We start from the raw sequence: 22,418 nt of genomic DNA on the forward strand, positions 1-22,418 counted from the left end.
TGTGTATTTGATTGATTTGGGTGATTCACGGACCCCTGACCCCATCCACGGATGCAGCTCAAGAACTCACCACTCAGAAAAATGAGGAGCCACGCAGGCCAGGCCACGAGTGACAGCCTCGTACTCACAGCCTGTCCCCAGCGCCCGTCCGAGCCTCCGACTGTGCCCGTCGGCACCAGTGGTGGCTCACCGGGTGGACCTGAAGCAGAAATGCCCATTGAAACGGGAAAGCTAAACCCAGTTATCTGGGTGACTCAGCCCTCCACGGGCCCGCCGAACTGACAGCCCCCTAAACCACTCGGGGTCCGGGGTGCAAAGTCGTCAGGGCCCAAGGGCATCCTTGCACTGCCCCTTGCAAGCCAGGTGACCTCCAGAAAAGGTAGTTAACCTCACGGAGGCTCAAGGATGTCGTCTAAAAAATAAGGGTGACTCAGGTGTGGGACCAGAGCACAGCCCCCTGGTGCCACGACCCCCACTGGGTCCGCCGCGCAGAACAGGAAGCAGACGGTGAGGTGGGGGTGGAGGGTGGCAGGCGCGGGGAAAACCGGGGCCGGGGGGCGGGGGGCGGTGCGGTGGTGTTCTACGTGTGTGCACAAGTTTCGTAGAGTGTTGTCTTGTTTTCCTCGGCTCCAAAACTCAGGCCACATTGGGAGGTGACGGCTATAACTGCACTGCATGCAGTTACTTAGTGCTCTAAAGGGAAAGGTAGAGTTTACCCACTTAACGCTGCTTCTCAAGGGTCAGGATTTCCAGCTTTATGAGAAAGAAATAAGCTTGGTCAACATTTCCTTCTGCAAAGTAAGTCTAAGGCCAATCAACATTCATGAAATATAGTGAATTTCACCCACTTAAAACAGAATGAATGCATAACTATTCTCACCCACTAAATCCTCATACTGAAGAATAATTTAAAAGACTCGCTAGGACTGTCATAAAACCCACGTCGAAGGCACGACCGTTTTTACCCGAGGTATCACTGTACTTTCCGGTTACCTTTGGAACACAACGGAAATGTTTTTGTGCTTTTTGATTTTTTGTGTGTTTGTTTTCAGCAGTACACTACATGAAGGGTTCCCATTTCCCAAATCCATTTGGTGGAATGTTTGGTAACTACGCCAAAACCCCAGAATAACAACGGTGGTTGTTATGGTCCTCAGCTAAGCAATGTGCATTGGTTGTCGCCAGTCCTGCCCTCAGCCGCACGCTGTAACAGCTTCCTCCTTTCACACACCAGGCCCACAGGGGTCACAGGGGTTGGGGTCGGTTGGACTCCAACGCAGGACGTAGGTCAGAGAGCTGGGAACATCCTCAGCCGGGTGTGCTCGGGGCTGAGGTCTAGGAAGTGCTGACACTTCAGTGGGGGCACTGCGCCTGCGTAAGAAGGCTCCCGAAAAATGCCTGGCTGGCTGCCGTGCTCAGTTCTGGCCCGTGTTGTCAGACTGAAAGTCCCTATGCTTGCCGGTGGCTTACGTCACCACTTTGTGCAAGTGTGCAAATAAGTGAACATGAAACCCCAGTATCTTCTCGGATGCTCTTGGGGCCCGGAGTAATGAGCACACATGGGGTCAGGGGTTGGGGGGTTCTAGAGGGGTCCCGTGCCGACCAGCTCCTCCGTGTCCTTCCCACAGTCACCGTAGCCGTGAATGATGTCTAATTACCCAAGTAAAACAGGACTTTGCCGTGTCCCCGGGCAGGTGCGACAGCGTGGAGCTGGACGACAGGATCCGTGTCCTGATTGAGAGGGGCGCCTCTCCTGCCCCCGAGGGGGCCGCCCCGGGGGCCACCCCGAGTCCCAGGAGCTCCTGCTCTCCAAAGGTAAGGGAACGCCCCCTTTCTGCCCTGCCCCAGCACACCTGTGCGCCGGTGTTCCCCGAGAAGGCTGGACGGGGACAGTCCCCAGATCCCTTACGGTAACTTACTTCCTTGATGACTGTGATGACACGGTTGTTTCACCCAGTCACGTCCTGTTGCCACAGGAGCCCTTCCGCACGCAGAGTGCTTTCCAGCCTGGGGGGCGGCGCCGGCTGCGGCTCTGGGGGGAGGGGAGGCCGGCAGGGAGGGGGCGTGTCGCTCACAGCGACCCCTCGTGTTGGGGGAGGGAGGAGCCCGTGCAAACCCCCGTCCACGGGGCGCTCAAGTCGCCGGGGCTCAGGCCTGCTTTCCAGCTCTCCCGAGCAAACGTGCTGCTGGACCTTCAGTTTCCTCTTGCGTCAGGGCGTGCGTCTGGGGCGCTCACTGCAGACCGGCGGCCGGGGGCGCGGGCAGCTCCGTGCTCGGCTTTCTAGGAAAGCCCCGACGGGCGGCAGGAGTGCTTCAGCCCCGCGGCCCTCGGACAGCGGGCTCTGACGGCCGCTTCGGAAAAGTCTGATGTCAGCAAATTCCAGAGTGCGGGTGACGTCACAGATTCTGCCTGACTTCTCCTTTAGTTCCTGCTTCTGAAACAATTCACACTCCTGGTGAGAAAGTCGCACTGCGCACAGAGAACACTGTCGAAGTCCTGCACGAACAGGTTACTGAGGAGCGAACGACCCCCCTGAAACAGGGTTTTGCTTTTGCACCTAATCAGCATGCACGAATGCAAATTTTTCTCCCTTAAAGGAGGCCTTGGAATGGGACAAGCCTGGGGCCTCCCGAAACACAGACGTGCTCCTGGGGTCTTCCCCGGCCACCGCTCCCGGAGCCTCCCGTGAGGGCCGGGCGTCCGACCTCTCTGCGGTTCTCCTCCACACACGTGCTCTCGCATGCACACACACACACACACACACACACTGTGCTTGTTAACATGGCCCTTCACTTAGTAACACGGTGGGCTAACCGGAACCTCCTCCTTTCACTCGGTTAACGAGCCGAGGGCATTGTGTTCTGTACCTGTGCACTTCCTCCCGCTTCGAAACACACCTTGCTCCCGAGAAAGTCCCCTTTCTCTCCAAAGCGGGGAGCGGCTCTGCTCACGGTTGGAGCCGAGGAAGGCCCCCTCCCCTTTCCCTCCCTCCCGCCCTCCCTCCGGCCCCCCCTCCCGCCCATGCCTCTCGCTCCCGGCGAGGGCTTCCTTCCGCCGTGAGGACGGGTGCTCTCTCCGGTCTGATGCCGGACAGACGTTTACAGGTGAGAGTGCGGGTCCCCCCCCAACCCCCGGAACCCCGACCCTCCCATTCCCGGCTCCTCCACCCAGTGGGTGACTCATCGGCTCACCGCTCCTTTTGTCCCCGGACTCCTGTGCACGAGGGGACAACCTCGTCTGCACCCTCACTCCCGTCCTCTCGGTGATCACCACTCCCTCTGTGTGTGCGGGCTGCACTGAGACTTGTGTCGCTGCTTTGGATCCCGTCCCCCTTTCACTTCCTCGACGACCTTCGCTCGTTCTCCTGGGCCGCACACACACGCGAGAGCCAGGGGGAGTGAGCGTCTTGCCGCTGCCCGTCTCCCTGTCGAGGGCGAGGCGGAGACGCCTACGGAGCGCGAGAGGGTGTCCGGCGTTGGCAGAAATCGGGGCGGGTGCGGCACGGCCCCTCGGAGACCGGGAGGGGGACGGGAGGGAGAGGGAAAGGAGCTGCGTCGGACTGAGCGGCGGGGTGCCGGCCGCTGAGCCCTGCCGGGGCTCCCGTGTCCTCCTCTCTGTCACCTCCCCCAGCCTGAAAGGTCGTGCTCGGGACGCCTGCGAGGCCCGCCGACTTCACGGGTGGTGTCGTGACGCCTGCACACCTCTGCCAGGGGCCGGGCCCCGGCGCCACGCACACGCTCTGCCTCGAGGGGTCCAGTGGCCCCTCCTCACCTGACCCCCCACTCGCACCCTCACCTGCAGTGGACACAACGCACTCATTCCCACGCCCTGCCCCCGACAGCTGGGGTAGGGGCCCCTCAAGGCCCTTCCCACTGACCTCCCTCCTCACCCGGCTGCTCTCACTCGGCCCACCTGCGCTCCATCTGTGCAGCCCAGGGTCTGCGCCTCATCATCCTCGGTGCCTTAAACTGCAAGACAGACACACGCTGACGGCTCCAGACTCGCGTCCCTGCTGAGCACGGAGTTCTTTTCACACGCCCACCGATGTCACGGAGCATTTCCCGGAGGGAGTCCGGCATCTTTCCTGCTGAAACGGCGTGCGTTCCCTCCGCCCCTCCCCACACTGGTCAGCGGGCCATCGCCCACTGAGTCATCCCGACTCGGGCAAGATCCCGGGTTCCTCAGGGTCCCCTGCCCCAGGGGCGCGATCCACAGACGGACGCCATCTCGCCTTCAGCCCGGACGCCCAGGGTCCGGCCCAATCCACCTTCGTGTCATGTGTGGGCTTTGCCCCTTCTCCTGCGTTCTTACCACCGTGCGGGCACGCAGACCCAGAAGACCCGCTGCCCCCGCGACCCCGGGGGATGCCAGCCCGGCCACCCAGGCCCAGTGTTGCCGGTCATGCACAGAGCCCGCTGACAGGCCAGGGCGCGGAACTTCGATGCAGGTTCCTTTACCTGCACGCGCGCCCGAGTGCCTTGGCCTGATCTGTGCAGTCCTCTGTGACCGAGCCCCCGGCTGTGTGGGGAACGGCTCGTTAGGGGAGGACCTGATAGTGCTGGGCAGCTGCCGTGACAGGTGAGGGTCAATGTTTGTATTTTGTTTCGTATGCACAGCAACAACGCGAATATGGCTGCGGTTGTCCTCATTCCCGGCTGAGGACGCCAAGGCTCCCGGAGACCTGAAAAGGGTGTCCGCACTCACAGAGCAGTCCGGTCTCGGTCTCGGGGCGGGAAGCAAAGCATCGTGCGTTTTCCTCCCAGTGTCACGCTGTCCCCCGCCTGTTCGGCCCTCCCCCAAATGCACCTGTGTCCCCGACACGCCGTCACCCTGCAGACCGCGCAGTTTCGTGTTCTCTGCGTGTCCACAGGCTGTCTGGTCTCGGCGGAAACCCTCGCCTCCCTGGGGTCACGCCGGGGTCAGGAATGGCGCCGTCGTGGGGGCAGCGCCCCTCTCTGGGCTCCCAGCCGCCCGTGGCTGGAGCCTCTGCACCTCCACCTCTCTCTGTCACTAGGGTGGTCCCGCAGTGGTCCCTGTGAGCCTCTCTCATCCCGACAGAGTCTGGCACGGCCTCCCCACGGCTGACTCCGTAAACAGACGCCCAGCTGCTGTTCACACAGCAGCACTCAGCCGAAGGTGGTCCTGTGTCCAACACAGGACGACGACCTTTGCATCCGCCCTGAGATCCTGACAAAATGGGAAACTCCGAAGTTCTTTCCAGGCCCTGGCCAGGCACCTCCATTGGTCAGAGCATCGTGCCAGTATGCCAAGGTTGCAGGTTCGATCCCCAGTCGGGGCACATGCAAGACTCAGCGATCGAATGCATCAATCAGTGGGACGACAAAGTGGGATTTATCTCTCCCCCTAAAGTCAACGGGAATGGAAAGGAAGGGACTTTGTTTCCGGGTGAGACGAGGGTGAGCCACTGACTGAGGGACGGTGGGGGGCAGCCCAGGTGCCCTGCACGTGTGCGTGCAGCAAGCACAGCAGGAGGAAGACCCCCTTTCCGGGGGCAGGAGACGGATGTCTGCCCGACCTCGTGAGACGGGAAGGGCGTGCCCTCATGAAGGAGACACGATTCGGTGAAGGGGCCTCAGACACACGTCAGGTTTCCGTCTCGCTGGAGCGCCTTTGCTGAGAACTCGCAAAGCGGGAGACCGACGGGCCGCTCCCAGGAAGCGGAGGGCCAGGACGGATGCCCAGAGGAACCGCCGGCCCGTTCTCACCGTCTGGGATGCCTGAGGAGGTTGGCCAACCCCCCGTCCGTCTCGTAGGCAAAGGAGAAGTGCTTGCCGCAGCGCGAATAACGTCCAGATGGCAGAGGGAGGGCTAGTGGACGTTACGCTAAACCGAGGCAGGGTCCCAAGGTGCTACGAGAAAATTAATGTGTGGGCATGAGTTTACGACCCGTGATGTACGTCTTCAAATGCAAAGGGCAGCGCTGGCGGGCTCGGGGTGTGCTCTGTGGACAGACAGACCCGGTAACGCTCGGAAACAGGGACGCGCAGGGAGCGGGCGGGGAAAGTGTCCAAACCCTAAGAACTTCCCCGGAACCAACCCGCTCCCGGGCGCTGTCCTGCCCTTGGACTCCAGTCTGTCTTTCTGATTTTAACGAAGAAACAGCACCACGAACTGGCGTCTCGTAACTTGGATCCGGGCCTCATTCTGGCGGGGAAAGGCCTTGAGAAAATACCTCGGGGGTCGGGGAGCGACGTGAACTCGCGGCCCTCTCGAACCTCCTGAGGAAAAATTCCTGGCCAGCTACAGTAAGATGACACATGTTTTCTGCAACCACACTGGTGGAAAAAAAAAATCCAGTTTCCATATTTTTATTTCCCTTTTTTGAAAGTTGAACGAGCGCTTCTTGACCCAAAGTGAAATTTGGACGATCAAAATCTTGTTTTCTCGTCTGTAAAGTGGGATCCGACAAGAAGGTCAAGTGCGCGACAGTGCGAACGCTCCGTGTAGGCACGAAGAGCTAAAGAAACACAGCACTGCAGTTATCATCGCCAGCCGCACTGCAGGGTTAGCTGAGGCCTCCGCGTTTTCTCGGTTTTCCTCCTGAAATTACCGGCTTCCTCTTTGAGTCCCATTATCAAGTTTCGGTGCCAGGCGCTGTGGCGTGTTTTCTCTGCGCTGCGTTGCTGTGCGACGGCCTGTTTGCTTTCCACGGGGACGTCTCGGTCCCAGGCAGGAAAACGGCCGCGTGGAGTTTGGGGGGGGGCGAGGAGCCCGCCCGCTCCACCCGCCGCTGCCCTCGCGGAGTCTGAGGCCCACATCATGCATGCAGCCCGGATGAGGTCATTTCAACGGGCTCTGTAGTTTTTGATGTTCTCCTTCCTATTTCTTTTTTTAAGTTTTTAAAATTTTTGTTGTACTTTTCCCATCACCATTCAGTCCCCGTATGCCCCCCACCCCCACAATCCCCACTCTGTGGTCCGTGTCTGTGAGTCCTTTTTCCTTTCTGCTCCGTCCCTCCACCCCCCACCCCCCCCCCACCAGCTGTCATCTGCTCCCCACCTGTGAGCCTGTCCCCATTTTCCTTGTTCGCTCAGTTGGCTCATCAGATGCCCCGTGTGAGTGAGGTCTTATGGTACTTGTGTTTCTCTGACCGGCTTACTTCAGTTCGCACAATGTTCTCCAGGCCCACCCATGCTGCAGCAAGGGGTAAGGCTTCCTTCTTTCCTGTGGCCGAGTAGCATTCCGTCGTGCAGATGCCCCGGAATCTGGTTGTTCATCCACTCCTCTACTGGTGGCCGCTCGGGCTGCTTCTGTAAACTGGCGACTGTAAATAGCGCTGCCGCGAACACAGGGGCGGTCATGTGCTTTCACACCACTGTTTTTGGTTTCTTCGGATGGAGTCCCAGGAGTGGGGTCGCTGGGTCATGGGGCAGCCCCATTTTCGTGTGTCGAGAGCACTCCACACTCGTTCCCGCGGCGGCGACCGCCATCTGTGCGTGCGGGTCCCCTTTCTCCACACCCTCACCGACCTCTGTCTGTGGATTTGCTGGTGACAGCCACTCACACCGGTGGGAGGTGACATCTCATGGCGGCCTTTCTCTCATCTACCAGTTTGGCTACTTGTTTTTGGGCTACTTGTAGGAGTAGAGTCCACTATCCAATCTAAACAGATTAGCTCCTGTTTAGTGGAGAGGCCAGGCTGTGTCTCCCAAAACACCCCTGCAGAGTTCAGGTGACCCCACTGATCTGGGACTTGTCCACCCCGCCCCCCTCCATTCACAGTAAGGTTCCGAAGGCTTCTGCTGCGACGACTCTCAGGTACACGTCCGGACAGGGCGGTCTTGCTGTGTGTGCCCGCCTCGAACTCCGTCGTGTAAGAGGCACGTCACTGGTGCCTCAGGCACACAGAGGCCGAGTCCACAAGGTCTTGGGGTCTTCTGACCGTTCGATCTCCTGTGAGCCCCTGGGGGGGCATCTGACTCAGCCACAAGAACAGGGGCCGTTCGGGGCTTCCTGGGTGCAGAGCACTAACCATGTGTATCGGCTGAGACGCTGTTTTGGGCTCGAGAAACATGGAGGGAACCCAACAGGTGGAGATCGCTGCCGCGGAGTTCCCCTGGTGGCGGCGGGGGTCAAGGAACGAGGAGGAAAGTCCGTGTGTCACACGCAGCGCCGTGGGGAAGACCTCCGCAGAGGCAGGACGTGCGGGGATGGAGGGCACTTTCCAAGAGGGAGGCCGGGTGCGGTCCCCTACAGAGAGGCCGTTTAGGCAATCACCCTCCGAAGGTGAGGGCCTGAGCCCCGTGAGCATCTGAAGGGGAGAGAGAGCTGTTGGCAGGGAGAACGGGGAGCGTGTGGGACAGGGCCGCACCATGGCAGCGTGGCTGGGCCGTGCAGCAGAGGGACAGGCGACCGTGCTGAGGCAGAGGCGGGAGGGCCTCCTGTGGGGGGGGGGGGTGTCGTGCTGTGACTGGGGCCTCGAGGGCCACTCTAAGGAGCTCTGCTCTCACTCCGAGGGAGGTGGAAGTCACTGGATGGTCCGAGCGCAGGAGTGACATGAAGTGACGCATTTTGCAGACTCTCAGTGGCTCTGGACTGACCGCAGATGGGCGGGGGGCAGGGGGGTGAGAGCGGAAGCCGGGAGGCGCCAGGTTGTCGCCGGCGTCCGGGGGAGAGACCCGGGACAGTCCGGAGATGCTGAGCGTCCTGCCTGAGGTCAGGCTTTACCGAGCTTCTCCTCGTCAGTTACTTTCCTCTCGAGTCTCGAGGAGTCACTTGAGAGGTGAGGACTCTCCCGAATCACCTGGGAAACCTGGAGGGACGTGTCCGTTTCTCTGAAAGGCACCGAAGCCGGTACGCTATGGCAGGAGGCAAGGCTGGACTGGAGGCCGGCCGGAGTCTGCAGCCCGCCTGAGGGGGTGGGCGGGGGAGGGGAGGAGGGCGCCTCTCCCGGAAAATGCCCAGGCTCCTGGGTTGAGCTCCTTTCGTCTCACCCCCGCGACTCGGGCTTCCCGGGGGTCACGGTTCCCACGGCTCTGTGGACCAGCAGAAAATCGGTGGTTCGGCTGCTTGGAGGAGAGGCTTATTCATTCAGCAAAATGTGTTGGCCACCAGCTCTGTGCCCTGCACCGTGGGCACAGAGGTGGATGCCCTGACCTGGGAATACGCTGTCGTGAGTGCCAGGTGGGGCGCTCTGCCTGGCTGGTCAGAGAAGGTCACACAAGGTCAGCAGCCACCAGGACGGAGGGGGCCAAAGAGGGGGATGTTGCAGGCGGAGAGAGCAGCATGCATGAGGACACAGGACTCCTGTCGAGAAAAGGAAGGGATTCTGCCCCGGCTGGCGTGGCTCAGTGGATTGAGTGCTGGCCTGTGAACCAAGGGGTTGCTGGTTCAATTCCCAGTAAGGGCACAGGCCTGGGTTGTGAGCCCGATCCCCAGTAGGGGGCGTGCGAGAGACAACCACACATTGATGTTTCCCTCCCTCTCCTTCTCCCTCCCTTCCCTTCTGTCTAAAAATAAAGAAATAAAATCTTTAAAAAATCATGTTTAGGAAAAGGAAGGAATTCAGTGTGGCTGGAGCTCAGGAAGAGCTGGAGAGTGGGAAGATGCGACAAAGACAAGGAAGGGCCTGCTCTGGGACCCCATCCACCCCCTTCGAAAGAGTCTGAATCTCAGGAGTTTCAGGATTGATGCTGCGCATACGCGGCTGTCTCAATGGGCGGTCTGCAGAAAAGGGGGAATTAGGGGACTGACTGTAAATTCTTCCTCTTCTCCTTGCAGCAACACCCCCTTCCTTTCATCTTCCTGCCTTATCTTTTGCTCTCCCTTCTCCAAGCCCCAGCGAGGCCTTGGGCTCCACTACGGGTCGTATGCGTAGCTCCCAACACCCACCCCTCCAGTGCACCTGTCCTACCCACCTAGTGCCCCATTCATTACCCAACGCCCTGGATGAGACCAGAGCCCACTGATCAAGGCTAAAGCGTTGCTGCCAGAATTGGTTTCCTTCCAGTGGGTCCTGGAGAGACCCTGGACCTCGCCTACGGAAAAGGCAGCCTTACGCTTGAGAGCCCCGCTTAAACTCTCTGCCCACATCGGAGATAAGTTCTGCCAGCGATAACCCTCTCCCCTGCAGCGAATGGTGTTCCTGTTTGGTTCCATATAATTAGTAGCACTTACAGGGTGATGGGTGACTCATTAGGTGCCACGCAGCCCAGCTCACATTTATGGGGCATGGCCAGAAAACCGTGCCTTTAGGGAAGCAAGTAACTGAGTTGTGGAAAAGCCAACAGTTACCTAATTGCCCCGGGAAGTTGAGCGCAACGCGGCCGCCGCGGCGGCGCTGCAGAGGAAGACGGCCAGCCCAGGCCCTCTGCAGGAACTTCCCCTGCGCCCCGGGGACGCCGGCCCTGCCCGGAAAGCCGGCCGGGCCATTTACATACCGCACGGGCTGGTCTGCCTGCCGAGCTCTGAGTCACGCCGGGCTGCTTGGCACATCCTGGGAAACCCCTGTTCGGAGGAGCAGAGACACGTTAAAATCCCGGCTGCGCGGCCGAGGACCTTATTCTGCACGACTCCCGCTCCCAGGCACGGGGCCCGCCGTTCACAAAGAGAGCGCCACCATCCTCTTCTGCGGCGAGCTCGTTGTTTCTGTGGTCTTTCTGGAGCTTTGTGTGCTTGGTGTTTCTGGAAAAGATGCCCTAAGAGACATTTTCTTTCTTCTTCTTTCTTTTTTTTCTTGCTGCTTTCCAAGTCACCGGGAGAAAGAGCTTCCATGGCCCATGCACAGGGCGCGGCGGCGCTGGGAGCGGCGGAAGGGTCCACGGGGCCCGCCGAGGTGAGAGCGCATGCGCACTGTCGGGGCGGGGGGCCGGCCGCGGCGGAGGTGGCGCTGTTTCTGATGGCTCACGCCGCCGCCGGGGAGAATCCAAGCGGAGGCGGCGAGTCCGCCTTCTGCACGTGGCAGAGACGACCTGGGTGTGCAGGCCTTGTCGTTCACCACCGAAACGGCATCGGGGGACCCGGCGCGTCCTCGGACACCTCGGGGTCGCGTTCCTCCTTGCACCCGGGAGGGACGAGATCCTGTCCTTCCCGCTTCCAGGTCCAGGGGTTTCGTACTGTCCTCCCGAGTTAGGGGAAGTCAATTCTAGGTAACGTTCAGAAAGGATGTTCTGTGAATGTGGGCAGAAGTAAGAATAGCAACGCAGCCGCCGTAGTAAGGATGTATTTGGAATTAGGAGCACCGCCACTGTTTGACTGCGCGTTACTACAACAGGCACTAATTGGATGAGTGAGTGAATGAATGAATGCAGGCATGAGCGAATGCGTAAATGGGCTTTCTTGAAGTTTTTCACAGAGACAACCGAGTCGTAATAGGAAACCAAGTGAGACTCCTTTGTTCACGTGGGCACTTAATTCAGCGGTGTCAGAACTTGACCACCTGAGAAGCTGGTCTTGGTATGACGGCGAATGAGACAGAAGTACCCAGCTACTCGGAACACAGGTTACATTTCACAGGGAAGAATTAGTATTTGACTGGGCCCTTGGTAGGACTAATGCCTAAAAATCTGTGTATTTCTTGGATCATCAGAGGCCTTCATTAGCAACTAGAATTCAAAGCAAATACAAGACTTTGTGTTTAATAGATTTTGCTTCATTTTAACCTATACCTGAGATATAAGACCCGTGGTGAAAATGTTGATCAATCTCCAGAGAAACCTCTGGTGATACATTTACAGTTTACAAGCCATTCCTGTTACTGGTCTCTCTCTCCTCCCTCTCCCTCCCAGAATTGTATCTAGCTTTTCAATAACTCTTATGTATAAAATAAATATTAAGGATGAAGACAGGTCATATTTTTTCAGAGAAAATTAAATACGGCAAAAGCAAAAAAGGAATGCACGCCACCCTCTGGCTCCTAGTCTGAGCTCTCAGCAGGCCGGGCAGACAGGAGTCTGCTCACCCAGCCTGTTCTGTCCTGCAGCACAAACAGAGCGGGGGGCTCCCGCAGGACCCTCAGTCCCGGTTCCCAGCGCCGTGTGTCACGGGAGAGCCGAGAGCTGTGCGCCGCATCACGGTGGCCTGTGGGATTCAGTAAAGGTAGAGGTGGGGCGCACGGGCGGAGCACAGCAGAAAGTGAGGGCAGGGAAACTACCCCTGGTGACTCCATAATGACGGACACCTGTCACTCTCCGTGTCCAGACCCATGGGGTGCGCTGCTGCACCAGGAGGGGGCCTCATGTAGACTGCGGACTGGGCCGCAATGATGAGTCCTTGTGGGCTCATCCGTTACGACCAGTGCACCCCTCTGGTGGGCGGTGTACATGGTGGGGGGGCCGCGCGTGGGTGGGGGCAGCAGGAATGTGGGACGTCCCTGCGCCTTCCACTCCATTTCGCTACGCACTTAACACTGCTCTGAAAAATAAAGTCTATTAGAAGGACAGTGGAGATGCTCTGGCCCCCTTTGAAGACGCTCTGGCTCGTGTTGGGGCCACCTGGGGTCGGCCAGCTCCCACGGTGACCTTGGGGCATCCCTGCCTTGAGAACCACTGGTCTGGGGGCCCGTCTCACGGGAGGCCCGGGGTGGGCCAGCTCACAGCACCTTCTGGGTCAGAGACGCCTAATATTTAGTGTGCTCCGGTCCAGAGTGAGCCCCGTCTCCTGAGAGTCTTCCTAGAAGGAGAGAGCCTGGGTACGGGACCTAACACATTTGCCGTCTGGGTTTTGATGTCACTCAGCCAAAGCAGCCTGAGGACAGAAGCAAGTAAAGTCGTTCCGAATCTGTGGACCCACGTTAGAAGGTCGCTGTGAAAAGGTGCCTTCAACTGTACGTGGGTCTGAGTAGGAAGATGCCAAGGGAGTGGACAATAGCATCCACAGAGACAAAAAATACCACCAAACGCTAAAACGCTGAGGGAAACGTAGGTAAATAGAGAAAAAAATAGGAGAACAGCTTTATAAATCATTTCTGATGAAAAAAGCCCTGGGAATCTTATGATGATTGCAAAAGAGCACTTCTTGGCCAAGACACATGTTTTGGGCACATTTCTTAATCGTCTGTGAGTATCTTTAAGCAATTCTGTGGTCCACGATAACCACTGAGCCTGCAACCAAGTGAGCCTCCCAGCAGCGGACCGAGGGACGACCCTCCTCACCCAGGTCGCTGCACGTGGCCCAGAGGGGAGCGGTGACAAGGCTGTCGGGTTGGGACACCGCGCGTCAGCCAGCTTTGTCAGTGGTCTGGGCAGCCAGACGGCAGGCAGGTGGTCTCTGGAGCCCGTGTGCTTTCTTTAAATGAGAATGCCCATCTTGACCAAAAAAAAAAAGAAAGAAAGAAAGAAAGAAAAGGTGGCTAACTTTTTCACTGTGTCTATGACTTATGACTAATCTGCATGTGTAGCCCAGCAGCTTTATTCAAAGGTCTGGTTACAGTTACAATTAGGATCCGTCATTCTGCACCCCGCTCCCCCGCGCCCCATCTAAGTGTCTGATGGCCCCTCGGGGGTCGGGGTCGGGGGGCGGACTTGCTGCGGCTTGAGAAGCAATTCTCTGTCTTGTCACCGCACGTGCTGGTCTTTCTTGCTTGCTGGCTCCGTCACGCCTCTGGCTTTGGCCGCGGCCACCCCTCAGGTCTCGGACACGACACGCCTGCAGGACGGTCTTTTAGAAACGTGACTCCGCAGATGCCTGGCACGCACCCATGAACCCCCCCGGGTTTCTGGATGCGTTATGCCCTGAATGTTTATTTTCAAAAGAAATGTGTGAGATCCAAATTTCTTGCTTGCCTATTACATCAATACATGTATGATTTCCTAGAGAATCGTTTTGGTAGTTGATTTATATAAAAGAGTCTACGATGCAATATAACGCTATTCATCAACAGGTCTCTAAGGAGGACCACGGAGTGAGGATTGTAACGGCTAGAATAAGTCACTATTTTATACATGACAATGTGACAGTTTGCCCGATGCATGGAGTTCGTGGGACACAGTATTTTTCCTGCTTATTTTCCAGTCTGTTTTGTTCTGCTTTTTGTTTTCAAGCGTGCAAACTCACCCAGAGGAAAGAACTCGACCAACTCCCTGGAACGCAAGATAAGGTGCTTGGAGAAACAGAGAAAAGAGGTAATTCTGAAATGTTAGTTGAATCAGCATGTGCTGTGGAGCGAGGCTGAGACTAGCGCAGGGGGGGTGTCACCCAGAACCTTTCCTTCCTGTCGCTGGGCCGCAGCACCGGTCTCGCGGGCCTGGGCTTCGTTGCTTTGGGGGTGAATGCTGTGTCTCAGTGCCCTGCCGTCCCCTCCGTGGGCTCTCAGTGCTTGTGCGCACACCGGAGACAGTCATACACCCTGTAAAGGTCATCTTAATCTTCTTGCGCTCTCCTCCGCAGGGACCAGGTGAGCCTATCACCTGTCCCCCGCACGCCCTGCAAACGTGACACACCCTGAGAGTCAGTCAGACTGTCAGTGGCTTTGAGTGCAGTTGACTCAGGAGTCCTGAGGTCGTGAGTCTGGTGTCTGGCTGATGGGGGTGGGAGCATCACCATAAAAACCCTGGTTTCTAAGATGTCCTGGGGAATGTGATGGTTACCTTTTTTTTCTTTCGAGTTGTGCTTTTCTGAGTTTAAAAAAAATTTTTTTAGATGGTTTCTTTGCAAAAAAATATATTTTATTGATTATGCTATGACATTGTTGTCCCATTGTTTCTCTCTCATTCGTTCCCCACCGCCCTGCACTTCCTCCCAGCAGCAGCCCCCCACCCTCAGTTCGTGTCCATGGGTCGTGCATATAAACGATTCGGCTTCTCCGTTTCCAGTTCCATTCTTAACCTCCCCCCGTCCACTTGGTACCCACCATTCATGCTTCTTATTCCCTGTACCTTTCCCCCCAGTCTTTCCTTCCCCTCCCCCATAGCTTTTCTCTTCTGAGTTTAATGAACGTTAGAGCCTCCGTATTCTTCCTGGCAGAGGGAGGGGTGGAAAGTGTAATGAGTCCAGAGCCTTGCCCGCGCTCAGTTCTGTGCCTGCTCCCCTAGGCTGGCCTGTCTATTGCCTCCTTCCCTGTTGCTGTCTTCCCTGGGTCTTCCTTATTGTCGTCTCCCCTGGGGCCTTCCCTCCGCCTTGACAGGACAGGAAACGCTGTGCCCCTCTGGCAAATGACTGAATATAGCACAGGAATGTCGCCACAGCACAGCGTTGTCGGTCCCTAAAATGCCAGCCGGCCAGGCGTATTTATGTAGTAATATTGGACAGTCTTATCATGAGTCCCCATAGCTATTTCCGGCCTAAGCCTCACCTAGGGACTGCCACTCTGGATGGGATGTCTTGTTTGGTAATTGGGAGACAGTCTTGCTACATTTTGGTCACTGCGACTGTCTTCTTGATGTCTGTTGGTAGGTGTTGGAATTTCTCTCAATGCAGAAAGTTGCAGAGTCCCCTGATGAGAAAAAAAAAATGCAGGTCACCTGTTGTTTCTTTTCTTTTCGTACATAGTTTCAAAGCTTTCACGCTGCTTGTAAATTATTTCTAAATATTGTCTCAGGACAAAACAATTATTCTTTCTATGCTTTCAAAAAGTTGATATTATCCATTTGTTGGTCCATATTACACATCATGTATGGATTTTAAAGAGTTGATTATTGTGAGTGAGTGATAATTAGTTAATGGGGTTTGGAATTTGTGAATATAAATTCTGCTTTTAAGAAGCTGGAAGAAATATTTCATTATAATCAACTAAGCACATATAAAAATATGGAAACGTTTGAAAAAAGACCTTTTACATTTTGATGAATCTTAGAGAAAACCGTCAATACTGACACATTTTTACCAGATTCCGGCTGGATTAAACAAAGAAGATAAAAATTCACATAACTGAGCAAACTTAAAGTAGCTGATAAACTACTCCGCAGACTAGCCAAGACATACCAAAGGTGACGGCTTTTTGGGACCACCGTCTTCACCCAGGGCTTCCGAAGTATGAGTAACCTCAAAGAGTGACCTCGTTTTGTCCGAAGTTCCGAACGGGCAAAAGGCCTCGGCTGACTTACCACGTTTTGATCATGCAGCTCCTGGACGTGAACCAGCAGTGGGACCAGCAGTTCCGAAGCATGAGGGGGCTGTACGAGAGAAAGGTGAGCGCACCTGTCCACCTGTCTCCACCCCGGCCGGCCTGGAGCCAATCAGAGTGGGGGGCGGAGCCTGGGAGGGCTCCTTCACGGTGGGGGCTCCTGGAGAGTCACACGTGGAAATGGCACGGAAGGCCCCCCACCAGAGCCGGCGCTGGAGGGCTCACACACGTGCACCGGAGCCCACGTGGTGCCTGCCAGGCCTCGGCTGTGTGACCCGCAGCCACGGACACACCAGGTCCACGTGAGGGGAGGCACGGCTTCCAGTCCATCCCGCTTTGAGCAAAGCTCACTCTCTCTTGCCCCTGGACTAGGCTAGGCGGCAAGAGCGACCCTCCCCAGAGAGCAACACCCACGGTGACAGCAGAGACAGAGTGACAGGAAGTGGGGGGGTCCCCTCTTTTCTCTAAAGGACGGTCTCTCTCAAGCCGCCTTGGCTCTGGTGAGAAAGCCGGCTTGGGGAGAACACGCCTTTGAATAAGTCAAAATCAGTTTAGAATTCAAGGTCATTCCACACTCAAACAGAGAGAAAAGGGAAAGTGGATTCCCCCAACTGATTCACCGTTGAGAAATCTGACCACAAGTGAGTAATGCAGGGCATTGCTCTCGCTTCCCGGCCCGCGGTGCCCAGAAGCATGAGGTTTGGAAACGGCAGGAGGCCCCTCCCCCCGGCTCCAGGCCGGGTCGGCTGCCTCCTCTCACGGAGTCTGGCCGCCCAGGGGTAAAGGACAGGGTCCCTGGAAAGCGTTTCAGCGGCGGTTCTGACCGCCCGCAGGCGTGTGGAGCCCTGGGGTAAGGAGTGGAGGGCACCCACCGGCCCTAAAGCTCTCTCACGGGACTGTCCCCACTCTGAGGACCGCTGTGGCCCTTAGTCGCAGGTCGAGCTGCGGGTTAGGTGAGCTGAAGGCCCACCTGGGCTTTTCTCAGGCGTGGACACCCCCCCCCTCCCCCCGCCGCTGCCCCTCACTGCCACCAGGCCCCGAGAGCTGGGAGGATGGCGCCAGGCCCAGAAGTGTCCCTGTCTGAGCTCCAGAGCCTCGTTCCCTGGGAGGTGGTGTGGTTGGGAGGGTGGAAGGACGGGCCCGAGGCTGTGCAGTATCTGTTCCCTGCCCCCCACCCTGGAGGGCACTCCTCTGCTAGGGCAGTGGGCGGTGGGCCTGTCCAGGGGGCTGCAGCTGTCTGTGCCGACCACCTCAGGTAGCAGAGCTGAAAATGAAACTGGAGGCCACGGAGAGACCCCTCAGCACCCTGGAGAAGGAACGGCCACCGGGCCAGAGGGACAGCGGCGGGCCCCGGGACCTGGCCCAGGAGCTGCAGCACAGAGCACAGGTGGGTGCGGCTGGGGCCCAGTGGGAGGGGCCAAGGAGGGGGCCGGGCAGCGGATGCCCACACTTCCTCCTCCGTGGGACAGCACGCAGGTTGTGGTCCGCCAGCTGGACCCAGAGCCGTGGATTTGGTGATACCCTTCTAGGGCATTCCAGCCTGGGAGAAAATTCAGCCTTCCTTCCTTCCTTCTTTCCTCCTTCCTTCCTCCCTCCTTTCTTTTCTTTTTTCTTTTCTTTTCTTTTCTTTTCTTTTCCTTTCCTTTCTTTTCCTTTCCTTTCCTTTCTTTTCCTTTCCTACCATCTCTTCCTCCCTTCCTTTTTTCCTTTCTTTCTTCCTTCCCTTTCTTCCTTCTTCCTCCTCTTCCTCCTTCTTCCTTCTTCTTCTTCTCCAACTCACATTTAACAACAGCACGACAATGCACTGCACTGGCACAGCTATGTCTCATCTGACAGCATGCTTTACAAATAGGTATTATGTTTGTAATCTGAAAAATACATTTTTAAAAGTACCTCACCCTCCTTGTCTCACGTAACATTCCCAGCCCACCGAGAAGAACATATTATTTCTGCCATTTTCACGGGAGGAAGCTGAGGTGCAAGAGGGTGGGTGACGGGAGCTGCTGAGATGCGGCTCGTGGAAGACGCGGCGTGAGCCCCTCCGCTGGGCGCCGAGGCTCGCCCGCGCCGGCCGAGGACCGCACGGGGCCGCCGAGGTGGCCGTCCGTCCTTGGACCTCAGGGGTGTCGTGGGAAAACACGGGAGGGACACCCTAAGCCCGACACGGCCTCCCTTTTTGTAGGCCATGTGAAGAAACACGGGAAGTGCACACGTGCTCAGGCGGAGTCTCCGAGCAGGCGTGTCTGGGCACTGGTCCTCTCCCAGGGCCTGCACGACCCTCCGGCCAGCTCTCGGGTCGGCCGGGTGGCGCCAGCCCAAGTTTCTGTCCTTGCTGAGGCCACCTTGTCACAGGGAGTCCAGGGGGGGCAGGTGCAGCTCTCCCTCTCTCGGCCGCGACGCCCGGGCCGCGGTCCAGTGGGGGCCGCTTCGTCCGAGATGCTGCTGAGCCAGCAGACGAACGCCTTAGCACATGCAGGAGCCATCTTCTCGCCCCGATGGACCTAACTCCTGGCATATGGGGCGCACTGGGTCAACATCTCAGTCTCGTTAAGACTCCAGTTACTGCACGCAAAGTTCCCCCTCCGGAAGGTGAAACTGGGGAGGCAGATGTTGTCCGGTGCCGGAGCCCGTCGGTGTCTAGGGACCAAGGCCGCCCCATGTATCTCCGGCCCCGGAGCCCTCGCAGGGGCCTGCCACCTGGAGGCGTGGTGGCAGCGGTGGCGATGGGGAGGCTGGCCTCTCCCCCCCGCCCAGAAGGGACAGCCGCACCAGCACGGCACTCGGAGCAATCGGGTCCTCTGTCTGGTCCTCTGTCTGGTCCTCTGTCTGGTCCTCTGTCTGATCCGGAAGGGTGCGGGGCTGGGCTCAGAGAGAGCGTTTTGCACTGCCACGGCCCTTTGCCCTCTGTAGGATTTTTGATTACCTTGACTGAGTCACTTGCCCATCACCTCGCACGGGGACACGGCGCTGCGTTACTCTGCGGACCCACTTGAGAGTGAGGTTGGGGATGTGCACATCTTTTTCTGAGGTCGCACGACTTCAGAGCGTCGAAGAGGAAGGAGAGAAGGAGGTCCCCCGGGCTACCCCCGGCCTCCCCCAGAGACATGGAGCTCCGTGAACGCCCGGGGGGCCCCTTCCTACGGCCCCCCCGCAGCGCGCCCCCCGCAGTGCGTGCTCTGAACTGGTGTGTGTTGTTTTCTTGCTCTCTACTCCAGAAGGAAACAGAGAGCCCCGACGAAGAGCTACATGAATTGAAGAGAGAAAATAAGCTGTTAAGGGAAAAGAACGCCACCGTGAACAGGAAGAAGGAACATTACGAGTGTGAAATCAGGCGCCTGAACCAGGTACGGGCGGGCGGGCTGCGCCGGGGAGGCCCCGAATGAACCGTGCGCTCCTGGCTGAGGGTGCGGGTGGCCCTGCGGCCGCGGGGCCCGGCTGGCTGGTGCGTGGTTCTGCACGTCTCTCCGGCCTGTGCGGTTCCGCCAGACCTGCCTAAGGAGGCTTGTGGGAATTCACGTCCCTGCAAAATCTTGTCATGAAAAAGAAAGGAGGAGAGATCATAGAAGAGAGTAAGAACTTTTTTTTTAGTTTGAAGAGTTCCATAAAGCAAGCAGGTGTTTGTGACAAATAGCGTATTTCTTGGTCGACCACAGGGGTTTCCCGAGGAAACAGGCTGCTGTTTAAAACCCTCACCCGGGGCAGGGCTGTGATGCCGACCAGACAGGACATGTGTGCGGTGTGTGCGTTGTGGGGCAACAGCTTGATTTTCTGGGAAAGGGTCAAGGCCAGCGCGAGATCCTTCGCTGTTGACTTTCCCGAGGGCCATTCTGTCCGCCGGCCACAGGAAGCTGACACAACAGTACGTGGTTAGGTTGAAACTCGCATCTCCCAAACTAGCGCTTTCTTGACCCAAACACGCGAGATTGTCTTCCAGAACGCGAGCAGGCACTTGGCCTTGGAAACGCCTGCAATGTGGACTGTGCGCTCTGTCGTCGTTAGCGGGTGTCCGAGGGTCCCCCCAGTGCCGGGTGCCTGCCTGTGTCGCCGACAGAGTGCTTTGCAGACGCAGCACGGCGTCTGATCTGTCCGCAGGCCTCCGTACCCTCCAGGGGAGAGCAGGGCCGGTGGAGGCCGGTGGGGGGGGGGACTTCATAAACTGGGCACTTCTCTGTCCTCCCCCAGAGAGAAGCAGTGGCCAGAGGCACAAACTTAGGGCGGACAGGCACTCGTCCCCCCTTCCTCCTCTGCTGGGACTCCCCCGCAGGCAGACTGGAAGCCTGGCGTTGAGAGCACATTTGAAGCCCCTCCCACTGCTGACGTATTGCGTGATGCGTTTTCTTCTTTGCTCTGGTTCGTTTCTGTAAATGGAGGTGCGGGCACACAGACAGCCTGCAGAATGGGATCAGCCAGGGGCTCCGTCTGCAGCCCACGCCCACGTGCCCCCTTTTCTTCTGGGCGTCTTTACTTCCAGCCATCCAAAACTTTCAAAGAGTTAGCCAAACACTAGTTTTCTAAGTCCTGCGATTATAACTGTAAAATCTTAGTGAGAAGAGTTAATCTGAGTGAAATTCAGGGCTTCCTAGAAAGGTTCCCGAAGAGAATTCTTCTGGCTGACTACCCTCATTGAAGTTACGGTGCACCACTAGCATTTCCTGCTTTGATTTTTCCGTGGAAGTCACCGCTGTCTAATTCACGTTGAACATCCCATGTGTATCGCCTTCCGGGTCTCTGGACTCCCAGGCTTGCTTGTGAGCCCGAGACCGAGGGTGGATGTTCGCAGGTTTGCAAGGCCGCCGACTCCTGTACTGGGCAGAACGGGCACAGCGCCAGGGCACACGGTACTTTCAGGGGGCCAGGAAGACGTTAGTTTTTCTTACAATTGGAGGGAAAACATGAACCTTTAGGTTGAAAAAATGTTTCCACCTTCGTATTTGTATACTCAGCGTCCAAGGGGGTGGTCACGCGCTGTAGTTTTAACACATGTGTCTGCAGGGGAACGGACTCCGAAGGCAGTGGGGTAGAAGGCAGTGCGGTAAGTGGCGCTGAGGTTGTTTGCTGCTGAGTCCTGGCTGAGTCCGTGACAGCAGGAGGCTCCCGTGTGAACGGGCGCGACTCTGACTTCCGAGCAGTGAGGAGCAGGAAAAGGGGGCTTTGAGCCAGAAAGTGTGTCACCCCACCCGTCTCCACCTTAAACGGTCACTTAGAAACCCCAGGCCTACAGCGATGACGTACGGAACAGGTGTGTCCTCAGCCAGCACAGGTGGTAGCGTCGCACGGAATGCAGGAGCTAGTGATCTAATTCACACGGCAGCCTCTCTTCTCCTTTGATAAGCAGAAGCTACTCCAAGTGCTGAGGTGGGGGGCCAGTCGTGCACGCCGTCCGTCAGGGAGTGGGACTCGGGGCCACTCTGCCGGCACACGCCGGCTGCTGGCGGGGGGGGGACCCACGGGCTCAGCAGACCCTTGCGGCAGGTCAGCTTGGCGATTACCACGTGGCGTTCAGAAGCGCGCACAACTGTGCGTACGCAGTTCAGTTCGCTGGCTTTGACGGAAGCGCCGAGGGCTTTGTTTCCGGCCAGGTTCTGGAAGGAAAGCCAGATGTGTAACCGAAGCGAGAGGGGTTACCTGAGTTGGGTGGGCCGGGGCCACCCGAGGGCAACCTCCACGTGCGGCCCTCCTACTGGGAGATGCGCGGGTCTGCTGGGCATCCCCGCGCTGCCGGGCAGAGACCGGTCTGCGCCCCCGGACCGGGCTGCTCAGGGAAGGTGGAAAACCCCGCTCCGTGGGACTCACCTTTCGTCTGTGATTCATTGGCCAGATTTCTAGAAGGCTGACTAACGTGAAAGGTAGCCCAGGAAATTCAAGTATAACGTGACTCACGGAGATAGCGTGTTCCAGGTGCGGGGCAGGGACCAGCGCGTGGGGTTGCCTCCGCTCACGTGGCCCGCCTGCCCGCCCTAGATTCTCTGCTACTTCCCGGCACATCCTTAAAAACATTGCAACTGTCGTGACAGTCCCTAGAACTATGTAGCTTACCGAGACACTTGAACAAAAACCTACGTTAGTAGACAGTCTTTGTTGTTTCTTTACATTCTTCTTGGAGGAGTCGGAAAAGTCTGATTTCTCTCACGGCCTCCTGAGAAAGGGTGGGGACGCCAGCCTGGGCAGTATCTGCAGGCCGAGGCGCTCAGTCAGTGTGCCGCGTCCGTCCGCACTCACCCAAGGACACGCACGGCCTTTCTCCTCCCGCCTTCCCGACCCCGCTGCACGGGGCGCAGGGCAGGGAGTTGCTCCCGGTGCCATCAAAACGACACCGTTGAGGCCACTGGAGCAGCCCAGAGGACGCGAGTTCTCGCGGCTCTGAGAGCAAAGCTCTTGGTTTGTGTAGAGGCCCCC

At 57.7% G+C, this 22,418-nt stretch overlaps 1 protein-coding gene across 5 annotated transcripts in view; it reads left to right on the forward strand.

The window, feature by feature from the left end:
- The window catches only part of TNIP3 (TNFAIP3 interacting protein 3), an 80,244-nt gene that overhangs the window by 47,028 nt on the left and 10,798 nt on the right, over positions 1-22,418 (forward strand). For 3 of the 5 annotated variants that reach the window (XM_045831297.1, XM_045831296.1, XM_045831300.1), the window contains 6 exons: positions 1,695-1,815; positions 10,713-10,796; positions 14,002-14,082; positions 16,021-16,086; positions 17,278-17,409; positions 19,238-19,366. In XM_045831297.1, the coding sequence (XP_045687253.1) occupies positions 1,695-1,815; positions 10,713-10,796; positions 14,002-14,082; positions 16,021-16,086; positions 17,278-17,409; positions 19,238-19,366 (613 nt within the window). Of the gene's footprint in view, positions 1-1,694; positions 1,816-8,786; positions 8,816-10,712; positions 10,797-14,001; positions 14,083-16,020; positions 16,087-17,277; positions 17,410-19,237; positions 19,367-22,418 lie in introns of those variants that run through there. The other 2 variants (XM_045831301.1, XM_045831298.1) reach the window with 2 other exon arrangements.

The sequence above is a fragment of the Phyllostomus hastatus genome, unplaced genomic scaffold (genome assembly GCF_019186645.2).
Source record: "Phyllostomus hastatus isolate PE091 unplaced genomic scaffold, TTU_PhHast_1.1 phas_contig_159, whole genome shotgun sequence".
Classification (NCBI taxonomy): Eukaryota; Metazoa; Chordata; class Mammalia; order Chiroptera; family Phyllostomidae; genus Phyllostomus; species Phyllostomus hastatus.